This window comes from Martes martes (genome assembly GCF_963455335.1).
Source record: "Martes martes genome assembly, chromosome: 7".
Lineage (NCBI taxonomy): Eukaryota > Metazoa > Chordata > Mammalia > Carnivora > Mustelidae > Martes > Martes martes.
In genome coordinates this window covers 18228701-18256370 of record NC_137894.1, presented here as the reverse complement: position 1 = coordinate 18256370, position 27670 = coordinate 18228701, and the positions used below count along the sequence as shown (strand labels likewise).

Genomic DNA, 27670 nt, shown 5'->3' with positions numbered 1-27670 from the left:
CACGGAAGAGGGAGAGGAATGTGTCTGGGGAAACGGAGCTCAGAGGCTGCCATGAGGTCTGCCTGGCTGGCCTCCCAGAGGCCGGGGGCCGGCAGTGGGCCGGGGTGTGGGTACCTTCTCGTCATACACGATGCGAGGCCTGATCTCTGGGGCCTGGTAGCCGGGGGTGCCCTCCACGCCGAGGGCACCCTCGTGAAATGACTGTCGTGAGATCCCGTAGTCCGACAGCTTGATGTTGATGTGCTCCTTGACGTCCAGAGACCAGACCAGAATGTTGTCCGACTTCAGGTCACAGAAGATGATATTTTTCTTGTGCAGGTAGGCTAGGCCGGACGCGATCTGGTAGGCTATTTTCTGGGTGAGCATGTGTCCCAGGGGCATAAAGGAAGAATCTTTGCAAAGGAAAAAAAAATACCAAACTACCATTACGACAACAGTCTTTTCTCACCTTCTCTCTCCCCAGATACTTTATATCCTATGGACACTTCTCATTCTCCATGCTGGATGCCCACGGAGACAGAGAGGGACTTTCTGAAATAAAACAGTATTTAGGAGAGAGATGCTTATTTCTACAGCGTCATTCATGGTACTTCATGCCTGGAATTGGTGGTGTTTTTAACTAAAAGGGCAAGGATTCAAAATTCCTAGAGTTCATCGCAGGCCAAGCTCATGCTACTGTCAAGGGGTGGGCTGCGGGGTAAGAGTTTCATTCAAAAAAAGTTCTCCTCCGTTGACGGAGACATGATTTGAGTTTAAGTGTGTTTCTTCTGCCTGAGTCACGAGAGCACAACCTCTCTCCTTCTGTCCACTCTTTGGAACTTAGTTCCCTATTCATTTCCTGAGGAAAATTATTGTAAAATTTCATTAAAAAATAAAAAAAAAAACCTGACCTCAGTGTTTTGTTTGCTTGTTTGTTTCTTGTTTTGTTTTGTTTGTTGTTTGTTTTGAGCGATGATGGACGCACGTTGTGCATTCCGGGGAAAGGAGAGCTTTACGTGGCTGGTGGGCGGGTGGGCACCAGGCTGCTGCTCAGGCTGCCCTGGGCTGCCTCGTTTGAGACCCTCAACTGCCCCCCCACCTTAGTGGGACTATTATCACCCTCCTTTTACAGGCCAGCACACGAGGCACTTACAGGATTACAGCAGAGAACCGCGACTTGGAATGTGGTTCCCTCCAACTCTAAGCCATAAGCTTCTCCAGCTTCACCAACACCACCACCACTCAGTGTAGACCTGGGGAAGTGCCTTTCTTGGGCCACAGGGAGTCGGTGCTCTGCCCCCGACAGCCAGGCCGGGTGGGAGGAGGGAACCCCCGGGGATCCAGCTTCCCCGGGGTCTGGACTGCCAGCCTCCCAGGGCGGGGTGGCTGTATCTGGCCGGGCCCCAGGCAATGCCCCGGGAATGTTCTGGAGCACGACTGGTACCTTTGGCGTTCTCCGACAGCACGGTGTTGAGGCTGCCGAGCGGGGCGAGCTCCAGGGCGAAGCAGAGCGGGTGGATGCTGATGCCGATAAGCGACACGATGCAGGGGTGCTGCAGGGCGTGCAGCATGCTGGCCTCCTGCCGGAACTCCGAGAAGTTCTTCATGGCGTCGGTGGCCCGCAGGTGCCGCAGCATGGTGTCTGCGAGGGAGGGTGCGGCCGTCAGGGCTGTCTGGGGAGCCCCTCTAAGGCCACTCAGGTGGGGTCCTGCCACACTCAGAGCTGCCCCACGGGGACCGGGGACCGGAGGGGCTGAGGGGGCAGCACTAACATTTTAAGGTACTGAACACATCAGGGGTTGCGAAACTGTCCCCTAGAATTTGGCCCCAGACGGTGGTGTTCCTGAGGCATTCCAGTCTAGTACCGGGCCCCTTCCTCCTCAGGTGCTCAACTCATCCCAACACAGTGGGCGGTTCCTGTCCCCCCTCCTGCGTGTGTCCCTGCCATCCTGTCACTCTCGGAGCCCTCACACCACCACCCTGCTGGCCCCCCGGAGGGTCACTGCGGCGGCTTATTCTGGTTCTGCCTCCCTGAGTGTCACCTGGAGCCTGGCTCGAACCCCAGGACGGGCAGGTAACTGGGCCCTGACTGCTCACACACAGGGATGCTGAGGGCGGGCCCACCTGACTCCCCGCAGGTAGCCTGGACCTCCAAAGGCAAGACAGAGCCAGCTTTCTCTCCTCAGCCAGAGAGAGACCTGGGGCTGCCGTGGGCCTGTGACACGTCATCTCAGGTCAGAGGAGCAACATCTATCGGCAGGAGTGGCCAATTTCCGGTCTGTGCTGTAACCCCCGGAAGGTGGCTGCCCAAGGGGTCCCCTTCTTCCCCCCAAAGGGCCTCTCCTGCCACGTTGGGGGGTGGGCAAGATGCCACCCACTGGTCTGTGGCTGGCCCTGAGGTCACCAAGTGGGCTCGACCAGGCCTTGCTTGTCCTCCTGCGTCCCAATCTGTACCTCCCCTACGCTCAATCTCAAAATCAGGGATCTTGCTGGGCAGGTCTCTTTCCTTTGTCTCCCTCTCTAGGACTCTCAGCTGTTCTGGGGGATTTTGCCATTTTATACACATTTAGAGTCAGTGAGTGAGACCTCCTTCTCTCTCTCACATACACACAGGCACGCACATCCTCACTGGGATTTAAATGAGAACTGAACGATATACACTAGTTATCCCTCCACACTGGACGCTTTAATTGCTGCCTTCCCCGTCCGTGGAACGCTGCGGAATTCTGAGGTTGAGCTCACGTCTGGCAACTCTGGGAAACTCTGACTGGTTCTCACATTTGTCAGCAGACTCTCTGGGATTTTTCTGTGCAGGAAGTCATTCTCTTCCTAGAGTAACAATTAGTCTTTTCCTTTCTGATCTTTTTTTTTTTTTGGTACTGCTCTGATTCTGATTTTCCTACCAAGCGTGTAAATGACCTGAATGATCATAAGGATGAATGCGCTGAGCCGGGCGGGGAGGGGAGTGAGACACGTGATATCCAGCCGGCTGGGAGTGAGGGGGTCACCCAGTACCCGCACCAGCCGGGTGTACAGTGGTGATGGGTTGCTCTAGGTAGAGGACATCTCTGAGCTGCACACAGAGTCTGGGCCTGGATGTGCCAAAGCAAGAGATGGTTTCCTCCTTCTTGTGGGTGGCTGAGAAGCCGTCCCACGCTGGCTTCCCCATCCATTCACCTGGACCTGGCCTCCCACCTTCCTTCCTTTAGTGGACATGGCTGAGGGGGTCCTGCAGGATGAGGGTCCACCTGACGTCTGAGTGTGCACCCATCACGTGCCAGGCCTGCGTCGGCCGCGAAGCCGATGGAAACTGTAAGGATGGCTCATGCTCTTGGGGTCTTGCCTTTAGATGAGAAAATAATCTCCCAATTTCCAAGCGTGGCTCAGCCTGACCTTTAGGCCTGTCCCACATCCTGCCAGGAACAAGGCACATCGGCTGCCCAGGGACCTCCGCTGGCCTCGTCCACCCTCCTCCTCCAGTCTCCCCGAGGTGGCAGCAAGTTTGGACCAAGGGAGCACGGGTCTCGAAAGAAACGACACGGGGCCCCGTTTACCCGCTGGGGCGTTGGCCAAGTTCTTGAATTTCTTGATCTGAAACCGTTTCACCGCCACAGGCTGGCCTTGGTACCGGGCCCGGTAGATGACAGTGCCGCTCCCGCCCTGGCCCAGGACACTGCTGTCGTCCTCGCTGTGCTCCAGTTTGCTGTTCTCCAGGAAGAGTCTGCCGGAAGCACAACACGTGGGTCAGACTGCACCTCCCCAGCTGGTTCCTTACCGTCCCCCAGAGGGGCCTACTGAGGCGGGGGCAGCCCCAGGATGGGTGGATGCGAGGACAGCCTTGGTCATTTCTCCCACAGCAGGGAGTCATAGTTCAAAGCCACCCATGGGGGCAGAGCTAGGATAAGCCATGGCCGCGGGCAGGTTACGTAGCCTCAGCAAGCCTAGGTCTCCTGCATAAAGTGGGCTCATAATGGAAACTGCCTCGTAGGTGTGCTGGTGGCACGGGGGGATAGCACAGGGGGATGTCTTGCAGAGTGGCCCACGTGGAAAGAAAATTCTTTTGGGTGTTTCCCTCCCAAAGATTCTGGGCTTTGAGGGCTAGCACCCATCAGACAAAATACATTCATCCACTGCTAGGTTGATCGTTTCCTTATTTCTTTTTATTAAGTGGAGCATGATGTAAGTGGCCAAGGAGGGCTTCTGAGGGGCACGAGCTCTGTGTGCAGTCGCTGGCTAGGGTTTCACCCAAGGGCAGGGAGTTTAGACCCTCCTGGTTGGTGTGTTCCAATTCTAGGTAAAGGGGAGATTCCTTCTGGGCTTTTGGGAAGACTAAGTCACTCCTGGAAGGGAGGGGGAGAGAGAGAGAGAGGGATGATAGAGGGAGGGACGGGGAGGCAGTCCAGAGGCCCTCTGACTTCGGGGCCTCACCCTGCTTTGCTGAAGTCTGTCTGGGTCCCTCACAGGCTGCCTAAGCCAGGTGTCTCCCCTGGAGCCGTCTTGGCTGCACAGGCTGAGCCCACCAGGCAGCTCGGGGGGTGCTGCAGAGAAGCCGGGCTCTTCTCCAAGTGCCCTCCCCCCAAAACTGCCTGCATGGGCCATGTGGGCCTGTGGGGAGCAGCAGCAATGCTGGGGAGTCCCCTCGGGGCATTCTGTTAGGACTCCTATAAACTCAGGGCCACCAGACAGGGCTCCCTGGATGCCTGGTAACTCCTTCCCCAACCCCGACTCGCCCAAACTCCTGGTGTGGGGGGTGCGATGCTTCAGCGCCCAGCTGGGCCCCAGCTCAAATTTCCAGGGAGCCTCTGCTGGGCTGGGAATCCTGTCCACATTGTCGGGCTTTTCAACTAGCCGCCAGGTACGTTCAGCGAAGGACCAGGCTACGGCCTGCCATTCGATCCAAACCCAGCAGGCTTTCCTGATCTCATACAGTAGGTGCCCCAGCCCAGATTCAGTGCAGGCAAAAAACCCAACAAGGTTCAGCAAATAAATGAAAATCCTAACATTTGGGGCTGCCGCATTGGGCGCCCCTCCGAAACCTGATCCGTGCTTCTATACAACTCTGGATATGGTCTCCGAGAAAAGATAACCCTCACGTTAGGGTTCTAGGAATAAAGGGAGCTCGTTTTGCAGAATTATCATTTCGACCAGCAAGGTAACTGGGGCACCTGGAAAGGGTTATGGGGTGACATCCTCCAATGTAGGAAGCAATTTCTTAATTCGATAGACTGACCCATATCCTGCACTATCTCACACTGCTCCACATGGATTCTCCGGGATAGGGGCAATTTGGAAAAATGAGAATATAAATATTCTTACCGCCACCACCCAAAAGTTTACTTTTCTTTAAAGAAGCCAGGTATAGCCATCTTTTGACTAAGGCAACAACGGGACTTCATAACTGCAAAATAGTGGGTCACCGCCAATGTCAAATCATCTCCAGGGAGACCGAGTCAGAGCTTCTGGTTTCCACGACTACAGAACAGCCCCTCTCTGACCCAGCACTTGGATTTGGTGACCCTTTCCTGTTGGGTGGGACCATAAAGCCTTCTCTATTTCTCCAGCCTTCTCTCCAAAGTCATTATCTGAGGTTATAGGTCGACTTAACTGCAGGAACAGAGAAGTAGGGGACCCAAACGCCCAGCCTTGGGGCAGCCGTAGGAGCCTGCATTTGCCAAGAAAGGAAAACGAGGCTGTAGGTCAGGGAGCACCCCCTTCTCGAAGGCCAAGGAGAATTTTCCTTCTATTCCTAGAGCTGGCAGGAGAGCAGGAATCAGGGGAGCCGCGCTGTGGCCCTACCTGGCCGGGAAGTCGGTCATGAACAGCTCGGGGACCAGCTCCTGGAGAGGCACGGGTAGGTCGGGGTGTCTGGGGCAGGAGATGAAGTCCTGCTCAATGGCCGTGAGCACGCAGTCTTCCATGTCGAAGTACTGCACGCCCTCCGCCTTCTCACTCGGGTCCGTGTGCTGGGCCCAGGAGGTCTCGCACACCGGGCAGGGCACATACTGTTCCATGAGCGGGGTCCCGTCGCTCTCTGTGGCTGTCAGGGCTAAGTGCAGACAGACCAGGAGACGGTTTACATGAAGGCGGCCACAGGTGGGTCCCCGAGCAGCGTCCAGGTTGGGTGGGCTTTTCATAGGAGGGGATCCGGGTGCCCCTGCCTGGACCTAGGGAGTGGCTGAACCATGACTGTGTCCTTGGGTTCTTTTTTGGAGAGCGAGATCCTGAAAGCTCAGCATCGGGAAAGGTCAGGGATGCACTGGACAAGACAGTGGGTGGTCTAGACCCTCAGCAGGCTGGCTAGGGAGGGGCTGAGAGGTCGGGGATCCCTCCTGCACAGCTGGGCCCCAACAGGATGCCTCGGGCTGTGTCTGAGCTATGCCACGCTCCGGCAACTGAACCACAACCAATAAGGAGCCATTCTTAAAATTAGAAACATAAGGCTTGCAATTACTATGATCCCTCCTAGAAGGGCAATGCAGGGGAGAAATGAGTACAAATTATAACAGACAGAACCCCGTCATTTTACCTGGGGTCCCCGGGGCAGGAGACACACAGCTTTTCTGCATGCCTCTGAAAGGAGGTGCAAAGAAGTAGCCTCCAAGGGGCCTCAGGGAGAGCTGATGGCCTGCCTTGCGCAGGGTCGGAGGGGGGACTTCTAGAACCTTCTGGGCACATCTTATATCTGTGGGCCCAGTTGTAACACATCCTGCCCGCTGGCTCGTGGTGCTGTCTCCTAAGCAGCCCTGTCTCAGGTGATAATGGAATGCCCCTCCCCCACCCCCAGCTGTCAAATCTCCCCTAGGACCAGCTGTGGGGGGGTGGGGTGGTCACCGGTTGGCGGGGCATCCCAAAAGCCCAGGGAGGCTCATATGGGAGGCTCTATGGGAAGCCTCATAGAGGCTTCCTTGGATGACCAAGGACACCCAAACTGCCACAAGTCAAATGCCTTCTCTAGGGCTCCTTTCTTTCTTTCATTTTTTAAAAAGACTTATTTATATATTTTAGAGAGTGAGAGAGAAGGGGGGAAGGGGAGAGAGAATCGCAAGCAGACTCCCCACTGAGCACGGAGCCTCACATGGGGCTCGATCCCAGGATCCCGAGATCATGACCCCAGTTGAAACCAAGAGTCAGATGCTTAACTGACTGAGCCACCCAGGTGTCCCTCGTGGGCCCCTTTCTAAGCTTTTTTCCTTATAGGTCAGCTTTTCCATCAGCCCTGGAAGGCCTCCAGTCCCCGGTGTCCAGACCATGAGTCCGGAACATGGTCTGCTATGCTCTTTAAGCACCCCTCCTGAGGCTGGCCTGGGACGCAGCGATGGCTGCAGGAGACACGCCAGCTCAGGGAGGCAAGGGTCCTGGCCAAGCAGGTCTTGGTGTCCACACCCATTCTCCACTCTCTTGCACGCCAGCCTTCAGAGGCTGGGGGCTCGTGGGGAAGAGGCTGCCAGGTCTGCCCCACGCAGCCTCCTCCCGCAGGACACCCCATGGGTTTGTCTCTACTCTGGTAGCAAAACAAACAGAGGGCCTCAGAAACTTCACTTCAAAAAGCATTTTCTTTGGGTGGATTGTTAATGAAGAAGCAGATCAAAGGGCCATGTGGTGGTTGGTCACCTCTGGGATTTGGGGGTGGGAGCTGGCAGGAAAGGAAAACGGGGGTCCTTGACAGGTGTGGCTCCCTTGCCGTCTCACCCCATCCATGGGGTCCCCCCAGATTTCAGCAGCGTCCTCACTGTGTAAACAGGACCTGTGTGAAGCATCCGTTGAGGGTCTCCTTGGACCAGGCGGGGCACCCAGGCCTGTCTGTCTTCCCGAACACTGTGGGCAGCCAGGAAGCCAAGGCCTGCACACACCCTGTGGGGTCTGGGCCCATGTCTTCCCTGTAGTGCCCAAACCCATGTCATAGCCGGGCTTCGCCAGGGATCAAGATTCTGCCAAAAGGCCATTAGGACCTCTCTGGTTTCTGTGGGCTGAATCCCAGTGAGACTTCTGCTCCCCGCAGAACGAGCCCCACCCTGATTTGTAAAGAAATATTAACATGAACAAAGACTTGGTTCCAGAATGTTCTCTTACCGGGAAACCATTGATCAATCAGGGAGTTGACGTGGTCTGTGATAAATGCCATGGCAGAGAAGTCCCTCACTTCTGACTGGCAAATGATTTTTATTCCTCCGCTTTTCTTCTTTTTCCAGTTCACATCTGATGATTCCACACTGCAACCCGAAAGGAAGAGCCCACTGTGATCTCGCCATGGAGGGCCCTGGGATGATCTCCTTGCCTCCAGGCTGAGACCCGAACCCCAGGGAACACCTCACCCCTACCCTGACCCCAGGACCCTGTGCCCAGGCAGGACAGTCAGGGGGACCCCTGTGTTTGTGTACTTGTACGTGTAACCCTGCCTTGTCCCCGCCCCACTTCTCAGCCCAGTGACGCAGACATCACAGGGACTTTGCAGGAAGAGATGTTCAGGCAGGGATAGACCCCTAGGGGTGACCTTGGGGAAGGTTCTCGCCTTCTCTGAACTACAAGATACTCATTTGCTAGGTGGCAGCTGTGAGGTTTAAATGGTAACATCTATTTTTTTTTTTTAAAGGTTTTATTTATTTATTTGACAGAGACAGAGAGAGCGAGAGAGGGAACACCAGCAGGGGGAGTGGGAAAGGGAGAAGCAGGCTTCCCGCCGAGCAGGGATCCAGATACAGAATGGTGTGGGGCTCGATCTCAGGACCCTGGGATCATGACCTGAGCTGAAGGCAGATGCCCAACGACTGAGCCACCCAGGTGCCTCTGGGAACATCCATATGAAAACACTAGCCACCGAGAATGGCTCAAGTCAGGCCCTCAAAAGAAGATCTTTCTCCCTCCCCTCTCGTGGAGCTGAAGAATATTTTGAAAAATTCAGTGTAAATACGAAACCATCTTGTGTGTTTATTAAAGCTGATTAAAAGTCACTTATCAAACCTCTTGAGCTGCTTTTGTCTTTCTGTGTTTCAAAAATGGAAAGAAACCAGGAAAAGGGAGCTAAGTTATGTATCTTGTTATGTCACGTGGGGGATCAATGGTGTCCTTTGGGCCATCATCACTTAGGACCAGGGGACAGGGCCAGATGGCAGCAAGGCTCCTGAAGGTGTTCCCTAAGTGACCACGGGGTTGCCGGCATCTCTTACCCCAGAGCTCAGTGGCTACCCACTTCCCTCAAGTCCTGGGCTGTGGTCACCACACCTCCCTTCACCTTTCCTGTCCTGCCAGGGGAGAGGAGGAGGGGAGAGGAGATGGGGGCAGTTGCTGGGGAGGGTCTCCTCTTTCCGGCAGGCTGCCACGACAAGCTGCTCTTGGAAGAACTCTGGACATGAAGCAGACGGTCCCCTGGAGGAGGCCGCCGTGGGGGCTGCTCCCATGGCACCACGGTGACCCAGTCAGGCACGTTCCCGACCGTTCCTACCTGAGGTAGCCCCCATCAAAAGTGACCAGGAGCCCTTCCTGCCAATAGATGGTCTGATTTCTTTTCACTCTGAATGTGCTGCAGCGATTTCTCTGGCTTCCTGTAAAACTGTAAATGGTGACTTTCCTGTGTCTGCTTTTAGTATTCTTCCTGTTTTCGAAGAGCTGAAAGACAGAGAGACAAGACCCTGCTTACGCATTCCAGCCTCCTCTCTCTGAAGAGGCCCGCCTGGTCCCGTCGTGATAAATGCCGCCCCTCCTCCCCACTCCCTCCTCCCGCACCGCACTGCCCGCTGCCAAATTAAACACTGCACGATCTGGAGGGGGGTCCCCACGACACTCTGGGAGCACAGTTTTCCCAAAGGACTGATAATAGGCTCTTCTTTTTCAAACCTTTTCACTCCCTGATTTGACAAGCAAAAATTCATGTTAGAAAAATGTAGAAAATACAGGAAAACATACAAAAAAACAAAATAAAACCCCCCAAAACACTTAACACTAAGCAGAGAGATTTTGGTGTCTTTTATTCCAGGATTTTTTTTTTCTATGTATACGTTTGGAAAACAGCTGAAGCCGTATTTTCTAATTTTGTATTTCTAATTTTCTAAATTTCTCATTTTGGATGCTTTCAAAAAACTTCACTTCCCCTACGCCACTAAAAAACTCACATAACAGTCATTTTTCTAAAGCTCAGTATTTTGTGAAGTATAGTGACTTCCTGATCATTCGTTTCTTGGAATGTCTGGGTTGTTCCCATCGTCCACTCCCTCAAGCAGGCCAGGCCAACGATCCATGAAAAGTCACAAAGCGTTCTCTGATTTCAAGTGATTCCCTTCGCTCACGTTTTTAGCGGTAGGATTATTGCACCCAAGGGTCTGAACGTTTTTTAGGCTCTGGATATGGACCGAGGAGCTGCTGTGGGAAGAATTCGACCGTATATACACCGGCCACGGCATGGGAACGTGTCCTGCTTCTGGGGCCGCCCACTGTGGCTTCAGTCTGGGGCTTGAGACGTGCGAAGTGGTCAGCATCTCATCTGTTGCTTGCATTTGTATGCCTCTGACTACTTTTGAGAGTGAACTCCTCCTCATCTGAATTTTAATGGGACTTCTCCTCTCATTGGGAGGGAGGGCTGCCGCCTGGAAGGGCGCCCGCCCCCACGCCCAGCTGGGCCCCCCACCCTCCCCCACAGAGCCCCCTTGGGAGCTCAGGCCTCCCACGCTGACAGCAACGCTGTGTTCTGTGACCTCCCACTTAGAACGCGGCAGGAGGACAGTTCAAAGGGAGGGCAGAGTGACCGAATCAGAATTGTAGACCAGCCAGCTCCTGTACCCACTCTTACCATCATCAGTGGGCCCCCCCAAGACTTGCAAACAAGCCCCCCACCCAACAACATGGGCTACAGCAGTTACGATTTTCAGGCTCTTGTATTGATTTTTTAACACATTTCAGTAAAATGTTCGGAAGATCAAAGAACATCTTTAGTCAGCCACAGGGTTGTTAATTCCATCAGGGCCTTTTTCATTAGAATGTGGCAAAAATGAAACTCATAGTGAATTTAGTATCAATTATTCAACAATTATTCATGTTGAATTTAGCATCAAATATTCCAAGTTTATGCCAGGGGTGCTCATACTGGGTCAGAATCCTCTGGAAGGCTTGTGAAAATCAGAGCACTGGGCTCTGTCCTGGAGTTTCTGACGTAGTGGGTGTGTGTAGTGGGGAGAGGCATGGATTTGCATTTCTTTTTTTTTTTTTTTTTTTTTGAGAAATCTTAAATATTTATTTGTTTCCTTACCATTGTATTTTATTATTTTTTTAATTTAATTTTATTTTTTCAGTGTTCCAAGATTCATTGTTTATGCACCACACCCAGGGCTCCAGACAATATGTGCCCTCCTTAATACCCATCATTTCTAACAAGTTCCCAGGTGAGGTTCTGCTGGTCCAGGAATCCCACTTTGAGAAACGCCATTCTAGACAAATACTACTTTCGTGTTACTGTTTTGCATGAAATTCAGGGTGGCAGAAAGCCAGCACTCCTTTTGACCCCCTACCGGGTGAATCCACGGAAAGGAACTCCTTGGGTCAGGTCATCACTGCTTCCAGCCCAAGTTAAAGATCCACGCAAGTGGTTCTTGGACTTGACAGTGAAATCACCTGGCAAGTTCTAAAAACTCCCAGTGCCTGGGTGGCGCCCCGAGAGAGTCTGATTTAGGCAGCCTGCACTCTCTCCGTATCTGTCAGAAACTCCCCAGGTGATTCAGGGCCCTGCCTGAATGGCAAAGCCATGGTTCTCTAAGTGTGGTCTCCAAACCCACAGCATTGCAGGGGACCATGGTTAGACACGCAAAATGCGGGTTCCCAGTCCACACCCACTGCATCGGAACGGAACCTCGGAGGGGGCCCGGCCATCCTGTTCTAACAAGGGGATTTCTGATGGGGGCTGGTTTACAACCAGAGCTCCTAAAATGTGGATTCTGAGCCAGCTAGGGGCTGGTTTCTTATTCACAGAAGGGCGCAAAGGGGTCTGCCAGCCACAGAAGAGAAGGTAGCTGTGCTCATGTTGGCCTCCCGGGCTTAAGGCAGCAGCTTTGCTACAGAAAAAGGGGTTTCAGTCAACCCCTTCCAGCAAAGGGCCTCTCCTTGCCGGGAGAGCTCAGCTCTGGGTGCCCTGTGTGCACCCCCCCCCCCCCCCGTAGAAACGGCCGCTACCTGCAGGTCCATCTCCGCTAGGCTGATCAGCATCCGTGCTATAAACCTTTGCCAGAAGCCGACAGGAACAAAACTCATCTTAAACACTCTCTGAATGGTGTTGGCCTTGGGGTGCCGCATGCCGTGAGTGTCCAGGCCGGGTTTGGACGGAAGGAGGTGCGGCAGAAGGTAGCTGGAACACATCAGTGGGGACAGGTGAATGGTGTGGCCTGGCCTGGGCCCACTGCCCCGGTGGCCCCGGTGCCTTCCCCCTCGCAGAGCCTCTGGAACTCTACTTTTATTTTTTAGTTTGTTTTAAAGATTTTATTTATGTATTTGACAGAGAGAGAAAGTGGGATCACAAGTCGGCAGAGCAGCAGGCAGAGGCAGAGGGAGAAGCAGACTCCCTGCTGAGCAGAGAGCCCGACTCGGGGCTCGATCCCAGGACCCTGGGATCATGACCTGAGCCAAAGGCAGATGCTTAACCCACTGAGCCACCCAGGTGCTCCTGGAATTTTACTTTTAGAAAGATAGGGTAGTTTCTGTGTTTGAGAATAAATGCTCCAAGAGGAAATGAAGAAGGGGACATAAAGGTACCTCTTGAAAGACCTCTAGGACAGCGACTAGAATATGCTAAGGTAAGACACGAGAATGTCTGTGGTCATAAACACATCAGACATAGTAAGTCTCAGTCCGCTCACAGCAAAGGGGGCTGTGACTGGGGAATTGCTTAAAATTAACTTTGGATGGCGAAGGAAACACAAATACAGCCGCACAGTTCCAAGGGCCATGCAGACATTGGGGTCAGAGTCATATTTCTGGCCTTCGAAGCTATTTATTGTTCTTGGACGGCTGAGACAACACCATTGCCTTAAAAGTTAGAATGAGGCTGTTTGTGCACAGAGGGATGTTTTATGAGAGCCGTCTTGCTCATCATAAAAGTGCTGAGTCACCGAGTCAGCTGACGACAGCTGAAGCTGGGGAGCCCCTCCAAGAGCGTGCCTGAAACCCAGAATCCTCTGTGTGCGGGGAGCTGCGGGGGCAGGCACGGGGTGGCTTAAAGGCCTTCAGCTCCCCTGAGGCTTTTAAATACATCAGCTTAGCTCCAATAAAGTGCCTTTAGAATGTTCTGGAAGAGACCCCTGGAAATATCGTAGAAGCGTCCATTACGGCTCTGTGCCTTCAGCACACCATGCAACCCCGTGCAGACTCTCCTTTCCTGACATGGGAAGAGAAAGACACCTGCCCCACAGGGTTGTGGAGGGGAGGCCCCGGCGGGGCAAGCCAGTGAGGTTTCAGGTCCTTTTCAGCCACTTCGGGTCTGGGGTAAGAGGACCTTCTCAATCACCCCAGCTAGAGTGTCTCTCCCTCCACCCCCAGGCCTTTACCCAAGCCCGACTTAGTCCTTCATGTTCTGAAAAGTCCTGTACACCTGCTCCCTGTCTCTCCCCACTGATGAGGTCCTCATCAGTGCCTTGCCATGATTTACGCCCCTTCCTCTGCCCACGCCACACTCAGCACGGAGCTCACACGGTCCTGCAGCCTCCTTCTCTCCCGGGTGGTGTTGAGTGAGGGGAGGGAGTGGGCTCTGCGCCCAGGGGCCCCGGCAGACAGCGCATCCCACGCTGAGCAGCCGCTCCACGTGGTCAAAGGCAGAGACCACTCCGAAGCCAGTGTGGGAGAGGAGCGATGCCAGCCGACGGACCATGGCCGCTCTGCTCCAGACCACCGACACCGGCTCACCAGCTGGAAAGCCATCGCTCGCAGCGAAAGGGTGAACCAGGGGATGACCAGACGGTCAGCAAGATTCTTCCTGTGTCTGCTGAACAAAACCTTTGGGGTGGGGGGGACCGACCGTGTCTCTACGGAGGAGCGGGCTCACGCTACACCGCCGCGACTGCCTCCGTGGGGCAGGAGCTCTCAGAGATGCTGGGCAGCACTGTTAACCAAATACACGTTCACGTGCAAGGAGAGGGAACTTGCCTAGGGCACAAGGGTACCATTACACCTGTGCTAAAATGGAAAATGCCCGGACATTCGTGACTTTCTATGGAACCAGATGCCACTGGCTTTGAGTACTTAACACAGAGGGAGGGTAACAATAATAATGCTTATGACACCTGATGTCTTTGGAGTTCTTTTTTTTTTTTTTAAGATTTATTTATTTTAGAGAGAGAGAGAGAGCGAGCGAGCGAGAGAGAGCAGGCATGTGTGCGCATGCACAAGCAGGGGGAGGGGAAGAGGGAGAGAGAGAATTTCAAGCAGACCCTGGGCTGAGCAAGGAGCCCGACTTGGGGCTTGATCTCAAGACCCGGAGATCATGATCCAAGCTGCAACCAGGAGTCGGACACTTAAACAACTGAGCCACCCAGGCGGCCCATCGTTGGAGCTTTTAAGGGTAAGAGACACTTCTCATATTTTACATGTATTATCTGATTTAATCCTCACAATAATTATAACACTAGTCGACGATAGTCTTATTCCCGTTGTACAGATGAGACAAGAAAGGCAGTTGGGACTCATATGCAAGCATTCTGGCCCCGTGGTCTCACGCACTGGACTATAAGCCTTCCAGAAGACTCGGCCATGACCTGCCTGATTTTACGGTTCCACCGGTCATACATGTGTGCAGAACCAACTTGCTTTTATTGAGTCCTGGTAACCCCTCATTCCTCTTACCTGTCGGTAAAATAACTGGAAAATTCTCTGATTTCGACAATACCGTAAACTTAGAGGCTGTCTCATCTTGCATGGACCAAAGTCAAAGACACCCCCTATTCACGGTATGAGGGATCATGCAGACTTTCAATCCCTCCTTGGGGTTTCTCCTTTTAGGACCCCCTCGTGGCTCCCAGGGGGCTGAAGCGACAAGAGGCCCTCTCCCACAGTTATAAGATCGAGTGGAAATCTGCGGGGTGCCTCAGGCACGGTGGCCCAGCTCTGGCTCCTAGAGGCCCAGTCTACGCAGGTGGAGTCTCTGGGCTGGCCACACAGGGTCCAGGCCAGCTTCCCAGGAATCTCCAGTGGGCATGAGCCCAGAGCTCTAGGACTAGCTCTAGCTCTAGGGAGGCAGGTGGTGACCCAGTCTACAGTAGGTGCATGGAAAAGGTCTGTGCGCTTGGGGTCCTGGTGACTGCCTCGTGGCAACATCAGCATCAGACCCAGGAAGCGGCTGAAACTGAAATTGGGACATGGCGGCCCTGCGTGCCCAGCTAGTTCAGAGGTAGCATCACTGGATGGGACCCATGTGCACCCACCCCCACCCTGGCCCCTGCCCACCCCTGCATTTGGAAACCAGGTTGTATAATTAGTGCCTCCTTGTCACTTACCCCGTTTGCATTCACCAAATAACCAAGTAATCCACTCTCTAAAACATGAGCCCCCCGACCCTGCAAGATATTTTTAATGCCATTCACGCCTGTTTTCCTGCATTTTTTTTTTTTCAGTGAATGCGTTTCTTTGAAGCCCCTGAAAAGAAATCCCCCAGGGCCCAAAAAAGAGAGGCCAGCCCAGGCGGGCTGGTCATCCGTCCCCATGGCCCGTGCCTGGAGCTCTTGGTCAAGCCCCCAGGGACCCCAAGCCCCACTCCTTCCCTGGGGGCGCAGCATGAGCGGCCCGGCCGTGACCTCACCTGTCGTTGGCCACAGGCAAGGCGATCTCAAACTTGGCCAGGAACTGGAAATACTGCTCCTCCGTCTGCTGTGTGAAGCCGGTCCCCACCAGCAGCATCCTGAGGTCCTCTGCCCGGATCACCCCGTTCTTGGCCACCGACCGGGAGCCCTTGATGTTAAAGATCCTCTGCAGACATTCGGACAGCCAGATGGGGTCAAGGAAGTAAAGGTTCCTCAGGCCGTGGCTGGTGTCCGGGAAGTGAAGCAAGGTGCCGGTTTCTATGAGGAAGCTGATGGCTACCCAGGAGAGGGGGGGACAGAAGCAGCGTCAGACAAAAGGTGACAGGGACTCCGGGGTAACCTAGTCCCTAGGGGGCTGGGTCACTGGTTCTTCTTGGGAAGTAAGCAATGCCCCCGGCACACGTGGCCCTGCAGATGGCTCTGCTGCCCCGTCCCGGGTGCCCTAGTGGCACCCCAGAACTCTTGCCAGTGTGCTGACCTGACAGCCTGTGGGGGAGCTCCGATCTGCCCACCTCCAGCATTCGTGGATCCCATCTTTGCAAACGTCCCTACTCTTTAAACCATGGACCCCCCTTTCGTGTCACAACCACGCCAAGTGTTCTGACGGTCACTTGTAGACAGGTGCCGAGCGGTGAAACACGGGACTGCCCCTTCCCAGGGCTCCCCCTGCCCCATCCCCCGCCGCCCTCCGGGGTACCCGCTCACCGGACTGCAGGTCCTCGTAGTCCTTGATGTCCTTGTCGGGCATCTGCTCTACCAGCTGCTCCAGCTGCCTGTCCGTCAGGTACTGCACGTCATCGCCCAGGCTGCGGCGCTGCTGCTCGGCCAGCACGGCCTCCTGGAGGCTCAGGTAGCTCCTGGGGATCTGGGGGACAGGCGGGCTGGCTGGGCCCCAGCAGCTCCCGAGCCGCGCCCCACCCACCTGGCCCTGCCTGCTGCCCCCGCTCCCCGGTGGCTCCCCCTCACCCTTGCACCCCCTCCCCCAAAACTGCTTGCATGGGGACCAGCGAGACTGAGCACGCAGCATACGCGCTGGGATTCCTGACAGAAGGGGAGCAGCCCCCCCCGGGTTGCAGCCGGAGGCCTGAGCACGCACCAGCCTCCCCGCGAGTCTCTGGCAGCCGATGGTGCTGCCCACGTCCTTCATGTTGCACGTGACGTGGAAAATCAGCTGCCGCAGCCCCTCGTGGCCTTCCAGACTCTTACAGGAGAGCTCACTGCGAGTGCAAAACAGAACGTGATCCCTCGCCACACAGCTCCTCTCCCACAAGCTGGGCAGCATCTCTGTGTCCCCGGGTTTTGTCTCTCACGCTGGCATGTTAAAAGGACCCGGGAAAGGTGAACGCAGAGATACGTATTAAGGGCTCACTTGGTGCGACGCTCTGTGTGGGGAGCGACACACGGTGTCCTGAGTGTGCCCATTTTACAGAGGAGGAATGTGAGGCCCGAAGGTGCAAGGTGACCCTCAAGGACACAAGCTGGAAAGGCAGACGCAGGCTGGACCCAGGTCCTGTTATCGCAGGCCTCAGGGGTGTTCTCAAGGGCACATGAGGGAGTCCTGAAGCTCTGCATCAGGGTCAGTCCGATCCTGTGCTCTGAGACAAGCGGAAGGGACCCCAGGCTCATCCCTGCACCAAGGCTGCGGCACCCCACCCGAAGGGAGGGAACCCGAGAGCCCCCAGCACAGCATAGCAACCCACACTTGCTTCCTTGCTTGCTTAACTCACTGAGCTCCTTCCATCATCTGTAAAGTGGGCACAATGATCCCCGTAACCCACGGGACTGTCCTGAGCCCAAGGACAGGAGGGGAGAGAAGCAACAAGCTCAGGGCCCCGATCCCACTGGCACTGGCCTGGACCGCTCAGACCCAACGTGAGGACGAGGACCACATTGGGGGGGTCTGTGATCCATCTGAGATCAGCAAATGTGACAGCTGGTACACGAGTTTCTACATCTGGGTCCCACGGGGGCCGTGCATGCTCAGCACAGGCCACAGGCGAGGAGGGGACCCTGAGGAGGGTCCATGGGGTAGGGGGGACCCATACACTGGGGAGGGGGTGCCCGGGCTCTGCTCTGCCAATCCGCTGGTGGGAGCTTGTCCTACCCAGGGCGGGGAAGACGGACACGTGAGGGCACCACCGGCCCAGCGACCGCCGGGCACCAGGTGCGAGAGAGCAGGACACTCACTGCAAGTGTTTGAAGGTGATGTCAGGGAAGCCTGTGGCCCGGGACCCGGAGGGCGAGCGGCAGAGCGCCAGCACGTAGGCGCGCAGCGTTGCGATTCTCTCCACTCGGAATTTGGTTTCGATCAAGTCCAGGTGCGTTCCGACCACCAGCACCACTGCGTTTGGGGCCTTAGCCTGCCGGAGACAGCCCCACAGCTGAGCATAGACGGGACTGGGAAACAGCTCCCGGGAAACCTCCAGAAACCTCGAGGGCATGTTGTACACAGAGAGGTTCCAGGAGGCATCCCAGATGGGCTGAATTTCGGATCCCTCAGCCAGTGCGTGTGCTACCTGTGACCTGGCCTGCATCCAGGTTCTTACCATCTTTACCTGTGGAAGGGGGGGCTCTGTCTTCCTTTTGGGTCTGGGGGGGGTGGGCTCTTAAATTTAAGGTAGAAGAAAATGACGAGGGCACGGACAACCATCTGGCCTAGGAGGGTTTTAAGGACTCCACGGTGACCTATGAATCAGGGGCCCTCCTAACGCCCGCCATGATGCCCAGCGTTTCTCCCCGACCGTTTCTTTCTTTCTTTTTCAATAAAGGGCGATGCTTCAGAGAAGTGGCAGGCCCCCCGTGAGGCTCCGCGGCCCGCGACCTGAGGGTCTGGTGTCTCCTCACCTCGATGTTGAGCAGCCAGAACTGGAGGCTGGCCACGGCCTCCTCACCCAGAGCCAAGTTCCAGACCACCACATACAGGGCCTTGTCTGTGAAGAAGCACTGGTTGACGGTGGCCATGCTCGCGGGGCCGCCGATGTCCCACACGGTGAATTCCACAGACTCCACCTGCTTGAGCAACAAGAGCCGCATTTAGGACCACAGCCACAGTCACAGCCACACTGAGGTCGCTGACGGCTTCCGGTGCTGCGCGTGGGGCCTAAGAAAGGCACAGCCATGGAAGGGCTTGGCCGGTCCTGCTGCCTCTCTCGGGAATCAAGGAACCCAAGCGAGGGAAAGGGACCCAGCAGCGCCGAGGTGGGACTTCTGGAAGCTTCTATCTACCGCTCACAGAGCACAGGGCCAGGACGGCGGGTGCCCGTGGGCTGGGGTGTTGGCGTCCACCTATGTCTGTGGAACACTGGGGACACGGTCGTGTCTCTGTCTCTGCAGCAGACGGTTAGACCTCCTGCTGGAGGGAACCCCCGGGGCTGACGTCGGTGCTCACGTCAAGGCTTAACCTCCATCCGTGCGAGGGCGCGGCCGAGGACTCGAGCAGAGCGCGGCGCCCAATGAGGACGATGGGAAGCCGCCCCCCGAGGGGGATGGGAAGCCTCCCCGTTGTAGGAATCAAACAAAAGATTAGCTGTGGTGCTGCCGGGAAAGGCTGTGTAAACGGCGGTTTCTCTATCATCCTGTGAGCTCAGAGTCTGGCCCGAGCAGAGAGACGGCAGCTTTCTGCAGCAAAGGGTCATTTCCACGACGTAGCACGTTGGCACGAGACAAGGCGTGCTGACCTGCTTTTGCAAAGGAATGAAAACGGACAGCTGTTCTAAACTGGCTGAGGGCCCAGACACACGGGCAGGGACGGGCCTCCGCGTTCAAGAGATCAGGTGCTGGTGGTCCCTTGACAAAGGAGGGGAAATTATAGCACCGGCTGAAAGGAAGTGCGGGGCCGAGGGACAGGAAAGATGGAAACGGCAATTCACCCCTCGGACCTCGGACAATCATTTGCTAAAGACCGGCTGGAAGAAAGTGACACTGAGTAATTGCTCAAAAAACAAAAACAAACAAAACAGAACAAACAAACAAAACCCAACAAAACGAAACAGGAGAGAATCCAGAGATCCTGGGTGGCTTTTAAGAGCCTCTGGACATGAGTTAGTGAGATTCGCTCCTGGGGAGTTCTGGGGCGGGGAGGGGTGGTGGTTCTGGTACTACCAGGCAGAACTCTGCTCTCTAGAGAACTGGTGTCTGAGTCTGTTAAAATAATACAGCTTAGGGGCGCCCGGGTGGCTCAGTGGCTTAAGCCTCTGTCTTCGGCTCAGGTCATGGTCTCAGGGTCCTGGGATCGAGCCCCACATCGGGCTCTCTGCTCAGCGGAGAGCCTGCTTCCCTTCCTCTCTCTCTGCCTGCCTCTCCACCTACTTGTGATCTCTGTCCGTCAAATAAATTAAAAATATTAAAAAAAAATAATATAGCTTAAATGCTTAATGACCCGAACTTAGAAAGCCTGACTTGGCAAGTGATCTTGTGCAGAAGACTCCGCAAGGGAAGCTGTTTCTAGTTGGCCCCGTGCTGGGGGCCGTGGGGGGCCATCGTGCAGCCTCTGGCCCCAAGGCCCGTCGGTTTTGCCCTAAACAGCCTCCTCGCACCCGGGTGCTGGTGTGGTTCCGTGTGACCACAAATACGGCGAAGGCTAAGGGAGGCGTGATGGGGGTGCATTCCTTCCCTGAGCTGGGAGAAAGAGCTAAGCATTCATGCTGTGCTTATCCCCCCAACTCTTCCACAGGCTCTTTTCCCCTGATTCCAAGGTGAGCCCGTGTTCCTTTTTCTTTGTCTCATACTGAACGGAAAACACGATGATGAATGGGGTCGCCAGAGGATTCGTTTTAAATAGGGCTTAAGAACTCGACTGTTCAGAACCTGGGGTGGAAGCCGGTGTCAGCGGGGATGGACATTCATTCCAGGGGCGCCCTCAGCCTCCCCATCAGGGGCAGGTGAGCTGTGTCTTGCTGCCTATGGTAGCAGTTTGCTCTCTGCTCTCGGGGACAGCTACTCTGGACGCTTTGAAATGCCATCCTTAGGGCCAGGAGTGGCAAGGCCTGGCCACTGCTGTCTTTAGAAGCTCATCAGAGAAATCTAATGGACAGCCAAGACGAAGAACCGCTGGCCTGAAGCCTCCATTTAACTATAACAGAACAACTACGAGGTCATGTGAAGAAATTATTAAGAAATTATTCACCACCCTTGGCAGGAGCTGGTCAGAGACAGCAGACAGCGGCCCTTGTAAATATCCGGGGCCTGAGGCTCCAGGCTGTGAAAATCCCAGGCTCTCTGGAGAGGGGAGAGAGAAGGCGCCCAGGGAATCTCCCTCCCACCCATGGGGACTCAGCGCGCCGACCATCCTTGACCTTGGCTCTCGAGCCAGCTGGCCTCTGGAGCTCCCACTTGGTGGTCCTGATGGTGGCCTCGCTGTGCACCACCTGGGGGGCCCTCCCCGTCTGTAAGATCTCCAGGAGGGTGGACTTGCCCTGGCGCGGAGGACCCACGATGATCATTTTCATCAGCTTGCACTTCTCTGCTTTCCGCAGCTGAGCGCGCAGGTAAGACAGCATCGCTTTGGGGCCTGGGCAAAATCACAGAGCGGGGAAGGTAGACGCCGCTGACGTATGGACGAGAACATGCTCGCAACAAAATCCTGTCTTGAAGGAACGCTTTCCACGTGTTCTAATGGGGGACGTGGACAGGGCAATTGGGTTGGATGGTGCAGGGAAGCTGTGGTCATAACTACCCCAAAAGTGGAGTCCAAAAGTCAAGGACCTAAAGACGGTATCCTTCCTGCCCACAGAATCATAGTTTCATCATGTGGTTAACTGCAGCACAATGGTGCTCAGACACCATCACTTTCTGGGTCATCTCTCTGCACCTGCCCAACCACGGGAGCCTAAGCTGCTTCTGGCCCAGGTCCTTAACGACTAGACTCGAGTCCTCTTTTCCCGGGGCGGTTGGGGTGGGGAGGGGTGCTGCCTCAAAAAGCCTACCTTCTTTTTTGATCTCTGCGGGCACGTTGGTGATGTTCAGGTCTTCGATGTCCAACTGCCAGAGGTTGCTCAGCTGCCCCAGCTCCGCAGGGAGCTCGCGGAGGCCAGGATTGCTGAGGGGACACACACACCGCGGGAGGACACAAAGAAATACACGCATGCGTGCACGCGGCAGGCTGTCAGCCTCTGGGCCCTGCACCCCAAGCCCAATATCTCGAGCATTCCGTTGAGGCAGTTAACTCCGAAGCCTTCCTCACTGGAAAGCCAGCTCTGCCTTCTGCAGAGCCCCGTGGCTTAGAACCAGATTTCCTCCCCCAACATCCTCTCTCTTCTATCGATTACGACGCCATAAAGATTATCAGTGTCTCTTCTCAAAAAGGCAACGTAACCGAATTGATATTTTCATTGTCCCCATGCCGCGCCCCCCGGCGGCGCCCGGCGGGAGGGATTCGGTGCATGGAAGGATGAAGGACTGAGCAGTTCTCGCTAGGACAGAAGGCATCAGGCATCAGGGCCCCTGCCTTTCCCTCTCCCAGCTCTTTGACTAAGCCCGGTTCTCAAAGTCCCCCTGCTGGCTCCCCGTACATAGATGGCTTCCTTCACCCCCGGGGGTCTGTGTCCTCAGATGGGAGACAGAAGCACGCTCCGCCTCCCCCTGCCGGCTGGGTACTCACTTTCCCAGGTAGAGCTCCGATAAACCCTTCAGGAGGCAAACCGAGGGAGGGATGGCGTCCAGGTGATTGTCGTTCAGACAAAGGACTTCCAAAGACTCACTGAGGAAGGCCGGAAATTCCAGCACCCCCGCTGCAAAGAAACGCCAAAGCAGAGGGGACGTTGGCAGAGGATTCTGGACCATCCTGGCATGGCATGGGAGGCACCCGGGTGTGCGAGCTGGCAGCAGCCTCTGGGGGGCATTTTGGCAAGTCGACCTGAGTAAGGCGCTCGTCTTCCTGACCGAGGGGTTCTAATTCTAGGGGCTGGTCCCGCAGACGTCCCTGCACATGCGTGGCCAGGTTGTGAGGGCAGGACACTCCCGGGCACACTGTTTGTAACAGCAAAGACAGAAGACAGCCCTCCCCCCACCCAGGGAGGCAGCTGAGGAGCGACAGGGATAATATATAATTATTGCAAAGCACGGGGCAGGTCTACACGTGGGGGTGAAGCAACACTCGACAGCTATCGGTGAGCTGAAAACGGGTGTGTGCAGGTGTGGGAGCAAACGCACAGCCCGTGCCCTATGTACATTTCACGTGTATATTTTATATACATAAAGATGCTACGTGATGCGGGCCACAGGCATACGATGTCACAGGCATGTGCACACGCACCCCATGTGTGTGCACGTTACATGCCGCCGCTACAGGCATGTGAGCACACACAGGCACACATGTGTGTACACGGATGTTAGACACAAACATAACGGTAACGCATCCCACCGCTATCTCTTGGGAGGGGAGTGACTAGGAGACTGGATATTCATGCCACACCATTTGATACCATTCAAAAATTCTGTTTACCGCAGACACATCTTCAATTAAAAAAAAAGCCAATCCATTAGCAAATAATACAACGGGCTTGGTTTTTATGCTTCCTAAGATGCCACTCTCTGAAAAGCCAGCCAACTCTCTAGTGTTTAAGTGACTTCGTGAATGGGGTTAGTTATGGGATTCCCATTAAGATTGTGTCATATGTATTCCTTCCTCGGGCACCAGAGCGTGGGAGCCGAGAGCGACCGGGGCCGGGAGCTTGGACTCACACACTGATGGGGATCAGAGGCTTAGGTTTCAGCAAAATCTCCAAAGTGCCTTATCCTCCCTGGTAAGGGGTGGGGGCAGGACTCCATGCCCGCAAGGGTGCCTTTCAGCTCTAGCTCCCAGAACTCAAGATAAAAGACGGCCCCAAAGCCCTCTCTTCCGGCCCTCTGCCAGCCCAGCAAGATAGAGAAGCCAGGATTCTTTAGTTGGGCTGGAGCCACTTTCCTGCCCTTAATCACAACTTCCTCCCTTTGCTCTGGCTCTTCTCCACACATGTCACCCGCAGTATCAATGCTAATGGGGTAACCTGGCATCGGAGAATGTTCCAGAAGAGGCGATAACGGAATCCCAAAATCGGCGCCTGGAAAACCAGCCCAGCGGGCCCCCGTGGGAAGGGGGAGGGGGGCCAGTGCAGTGCCTCCTGGAATGTAACGAAGGTGCTGCAGACTTTTAAAGACGGCTTTGAACGTAAGAAAAATGTTCAAAAGGACTGTTTTGTCCCCAATGATAAAGAACGATTCACTTTAGCCTGCCCTGACACACACCGATCGAATATGCACGGGAAGGAAGAAAGGCTGACTTTCTTCCCCGAGAACACACTCAGAACACCTGGCCCCTGTGTTTTCTGATTTTCAAGTCGTCCCTCGGTGTTTATGAAGCCTCTGTAAGTAGCGGGCGGATGGAATAAGGAATTATTATTGCAGAGGTAGCACCTGTCGCAGAGCCGCTGGCCCCGAGCGGCGACGGGCCTGGGAGAGCACAGCTCGAAGTATTTATGAACTGCAATCATTCCTAAGTTATTTATGACTCCGCTGGTCTGAGTTTTACCGTAAAAACGGCTGTCCAAATTATTTTTGGACGAGGCCGCCGCACAAATAGGACTCCTTCATTGTACACAAATCTCCTTGGAATTTTACTATCCATCGGCAAACAAGTTAGCTTTTACAGGTCATTCCTTACCCGAGGATCAGAGACCCCCCCCCCCCGGAGGATAAGCCCCACGGGGGAAGAATTTGCAACGGGTCTCCTTCTTTTCACGCTGGGGTGGGCCTCGACTTTCGAGATGAAATGAACAAACTCAAGAGGCCTTTGTCAAGGGCCAAAGCCACCACCCACGTCTGCCAGGGAGACCTCCAAGGGGCACGGCCTCCTCACCTGGCTCCCCAGATGGGCTCCAGCCAGGCAGCGGCAAAGCCGTTTTCCAGAACATTAGTACACGCTCCTGTCGTGTTTCTTCGTGGCATGCCTTTGGCCTTGCACTTTGGCAGCTTTGCAAGGAAGCGTCTGGTCCCACTGAGGGCTGGGCCCTACCTCCTCTTGCCCTTCTGCATTTCCATCCTGGAGACACCTTTCTGACCCACTCGAGTGCACGAGGCTCAACCGACAGTAACAGAAGCCTGACCGAGATCCATTCCCCAGCTACCCTTTCCACGGGCAGTATACCCTTTCGGTGTCAATGAGAAGAAAGTGTTTGTCCTTCCTTCCAAGTGAAATCCCTATGTTTGGACTCAGTTTCCAAAGTCCTAAGGCCCCGCATTTTAAAAAGGATGAGTTATGAAATTCCTCATGATATGTCCCCATGAGTGTGGTTTGGGGCCTTCTCATCCGTTTCTGGGCCATCTGGATTTCCTTTCCTGCAAACTGTTTATACCCACTGCCCTCCCCCCCCCCTTTTTTTTTTCCCAATTGAGTTGTCCTTTTCAAAAAAATTAATTTGTAAGCAGTCTTTGTGTATCAGGGACTTAAGCCAATTTGTGTCGCAATAATTTGCGTTGAAAATATTCCTTCTCAGTCTGTCTGCATCATGGCTCGGTTTATGGTGCCTTTTACTGAACAAGGCTTTTCAATTTTTACAAAGCCCAAGGTTTTGGTCTTTTTCTAGTGACTTCTGGATTTCCCGCCTAGGTTTTAAAGGACTTCTCCATCCACAAATTATACCTATATTCTCTTAAATGTTGATAGTTTTCTTTTTCTTCTTTGTTTAAATCTGAAACCTACATGCACATTTTTGCAGGAGAAGTAAAGTAGGGAATCCAGTGTGGTGACTTTCCCCTTCCCACTGGACAGGCAGGTACACCACAGGATTTATTAAAACAATTAAGCGTGTTTCCCCCACTAAATTGAAATTCCCCCTTTGTCATGTCCTAAATCCCTATTATTTACTTAGGTCTGTTCCGCTGATGACATGTTCTTTTTAAATCACACGTAAAAAATCACACACACTCGTTCATGACTGATGCATATGGATACCGTATGTATATACACACGTATCAGGTCATTAAGAAGTGTAACCGGCGGACAGACGATTCAGGTCCACCTCCTGCAAATGTGTCCTGGCCTCTGGCATTTCTCGTCCCCGTCTTACACGGCCTGTACTAAAAGAGCGCTTTGCCAACAGAAACAGAGCCAAAGAAGAAAGTTATGTTACATTGAGGATGACCTCAATACTGGTTCCTGTTCTCCGGGACAGTGTCTTGAGGGATATTTCTGTGAGCATAGCTGGCTTTACAAGTCTTCACTTGTGGGTTAAAAAAGAGGGCTGGCTGAGGACCACACCTTCCCCCGTACCTCCCAGAAGACGATGAACGAGAAGAAGTGGCTTTCCTGGAATATGGTTGGCTGATCTGGCCTGGTTGTGAGACTAGTCAGAACACTCTAGCAATAGTCCTATTTCTGATGAGTTTGGGGGAAGAGGCCAAGCCCCTCCAGACACTCAGGCTAGCCAGGACAGTGGGGCTGTGTTCCCACGAGGCCTTCACCAGCCGCTATAGTGTGGCCGTGAGGACTTCATGGTGCTGCTCTTCCCGACCTCGGGGCTGGGGTTGCACAGTGCTGGGGTCCCATAGTGCTGGGCTGACGCCTGGTTCTGTCACCGAGCAGCCACACGACCTGGGCAAGTGAGTCAGCCCCTGTGCTGCAGACTGGATTGTGTCCCCCCCAAAGCCCTAGCCTACCCAACGTGATAATTGGAATTGGAGCCTTTGGGGGGTAATTAGGTTTAGATGAGGTCATGAAGGGAGGGTCCCCATGAGGGCACTAGTGCCTTTAGAAGAGATACCAGAGAGCTTGCTCTGTCCGTCTGTCTGTCTCTGTCTCCCTCTGAGCATACAGCAAGAAGAGGAGCCTGATCGCAGACTTCCAGCCTCCAGAACTGTGAGAGCATACATTTTCAGCATCTCAGCCGCCCAGTCTGTGGTTCTCTGTTACAGGAGACTGAGCTGACTGCAACTCCATGGCCTCCGTTTCTTCATCTGCAAAATGGGGGAACGCCAGGCCACACCCCACGCCATGAGCCTTACAGAAAGGCACTAACAGGTGTACCATTTCTCGGCGGTGCTCACTCACAATAGAGCTATCCACACATATAGCAACCAGTCTCATCGGACTGCAAACAGGAGAGAGGGTTTCAGGGTACATGCAGGCCAAACCTGTCCGATGAGGCACAGGGCGCGCCCAGGTTTTTCCGGGAAAACCGCATGCAAGGGCGACTCCCGGTGGTGGACCAGGGAACTGCCCGCCCGGCGGTCTCATCTGCCCCCACGGACACACACCTGTCTCGGTCCCAGAACGCTGGCGCCCTCTGGTGGTGAAAAAGGAAATACGCTTTGTTTTCAGTCCGTCTTCATTTCTGCAGGGGCCAAAAAAAAATCAGATTTTGAGGAGACCATGACAATTTTTGCTGTGACTATATGATGTCGAGCCATGCGGAGATAAAGGAGAAAATTCCATCAGGAAGGTGTCTGGGTCCCTGCAGCTACTATGTAAGCACAGCCCTTGCCTACTAATTGCACTGATTATGCTCTTAAGTCTTTGGGGGAAAAAATGTCCAGAGGAGGTGATCTAATGCTGGCATGGCCAATGGTGATTTCCATTCTTGAGCTTTCCATTACAGGCAGGTGGGAACATTTCTGTGCCTGGCAAGAAGGCCCATTCCAGTCGCTGCTCCACATCACACACTCTCACCTAGGGGTGGGGGTGGGGGTGGGGGTTCCCTTTTGGAGGTCAAGTCCTGCTAAGAAGTGGGCTTCAGCAAGTGAAATAGGGAGGCTGGTCTCCAGGACCCCAAAGGCAAGCTGTGCTCATCCCAAGATTTTCATCTTTTATTAGACTGCTCTGGGACTGTCTTTTATTCAATGGAGGTGCATTTTTTGGCCAAAACTTTAGAATAGAATGACAGGTTAGGCTGATGTGAGAAGATCTTCCAGGAGCCTTTACAAATTAGAAATGGAAGGATGCTGTTACGGGTGAA

The 27670-nt window shown here is 54.4% G+C and overlaps 1 protein-coding gene across 1 annotated transcript in view; it reads right to left on the bottom strand.

Moving 5' to 3' along the window:
• The window catches only part of LRRK1 (leucine rich repeat kinase 1), a 122898-nt gene that overhangs the window by 16425 nt on the left and 78803 nt on the right, over window positions 1-27670 (bottom strand). Inside the window, exons 12-27 of the mRNA XM_080808394.1 lie at window positions 26973-27049; window positions 22342-22471; window positions 21668-21780; window positions 21038-21252; window positions 18588-18752; window positions 17931-18103; window positions 16840-16960; window positions 16449-16608; window positions 15743-16019; window positions 12133-12304; window positions 9419-9582; window positions 8050-8189; window positions 5776-6025; window positions 3534-3700; window positions 1424-1621; window positions 115-392 (exon numbers count right to left, since the gene is read on the bottom strand). Coding sequence (XP_080664520.1) covers window positions 115-392; window positions 1424-1621; window positions 3534-3700; window positions 5776-6025; window positions 8050-8189; window positions 9419-9582; window positions 12133-12304; window positions 15743-16019; window positions 16449-16608; window positions 16840-16960; window positions 17931-18103; window positions 18588-18752; window positions 21038-21252; window positions 21668-21780; window positions 22342-22471; window positions 26973-27049 — 2800 coding nt within the window. The remainder of the gene's footprint in view (window positions 1-114; window positions 393-1423; window positions 1622-3533; window positions 3701-5775; window positions 6026-8049; window positions 8190-9418; window positions 9583-12132; window positions 12305-15742; window positions 16020-16448; window positions 16609-16839; window positions 16961-17930; window positions 18104-18587; window positions 18753-21037; window positions 21253-21667; window positions 21781-22341; window positions 22472-26972; window positions 27050-27670) is intronic.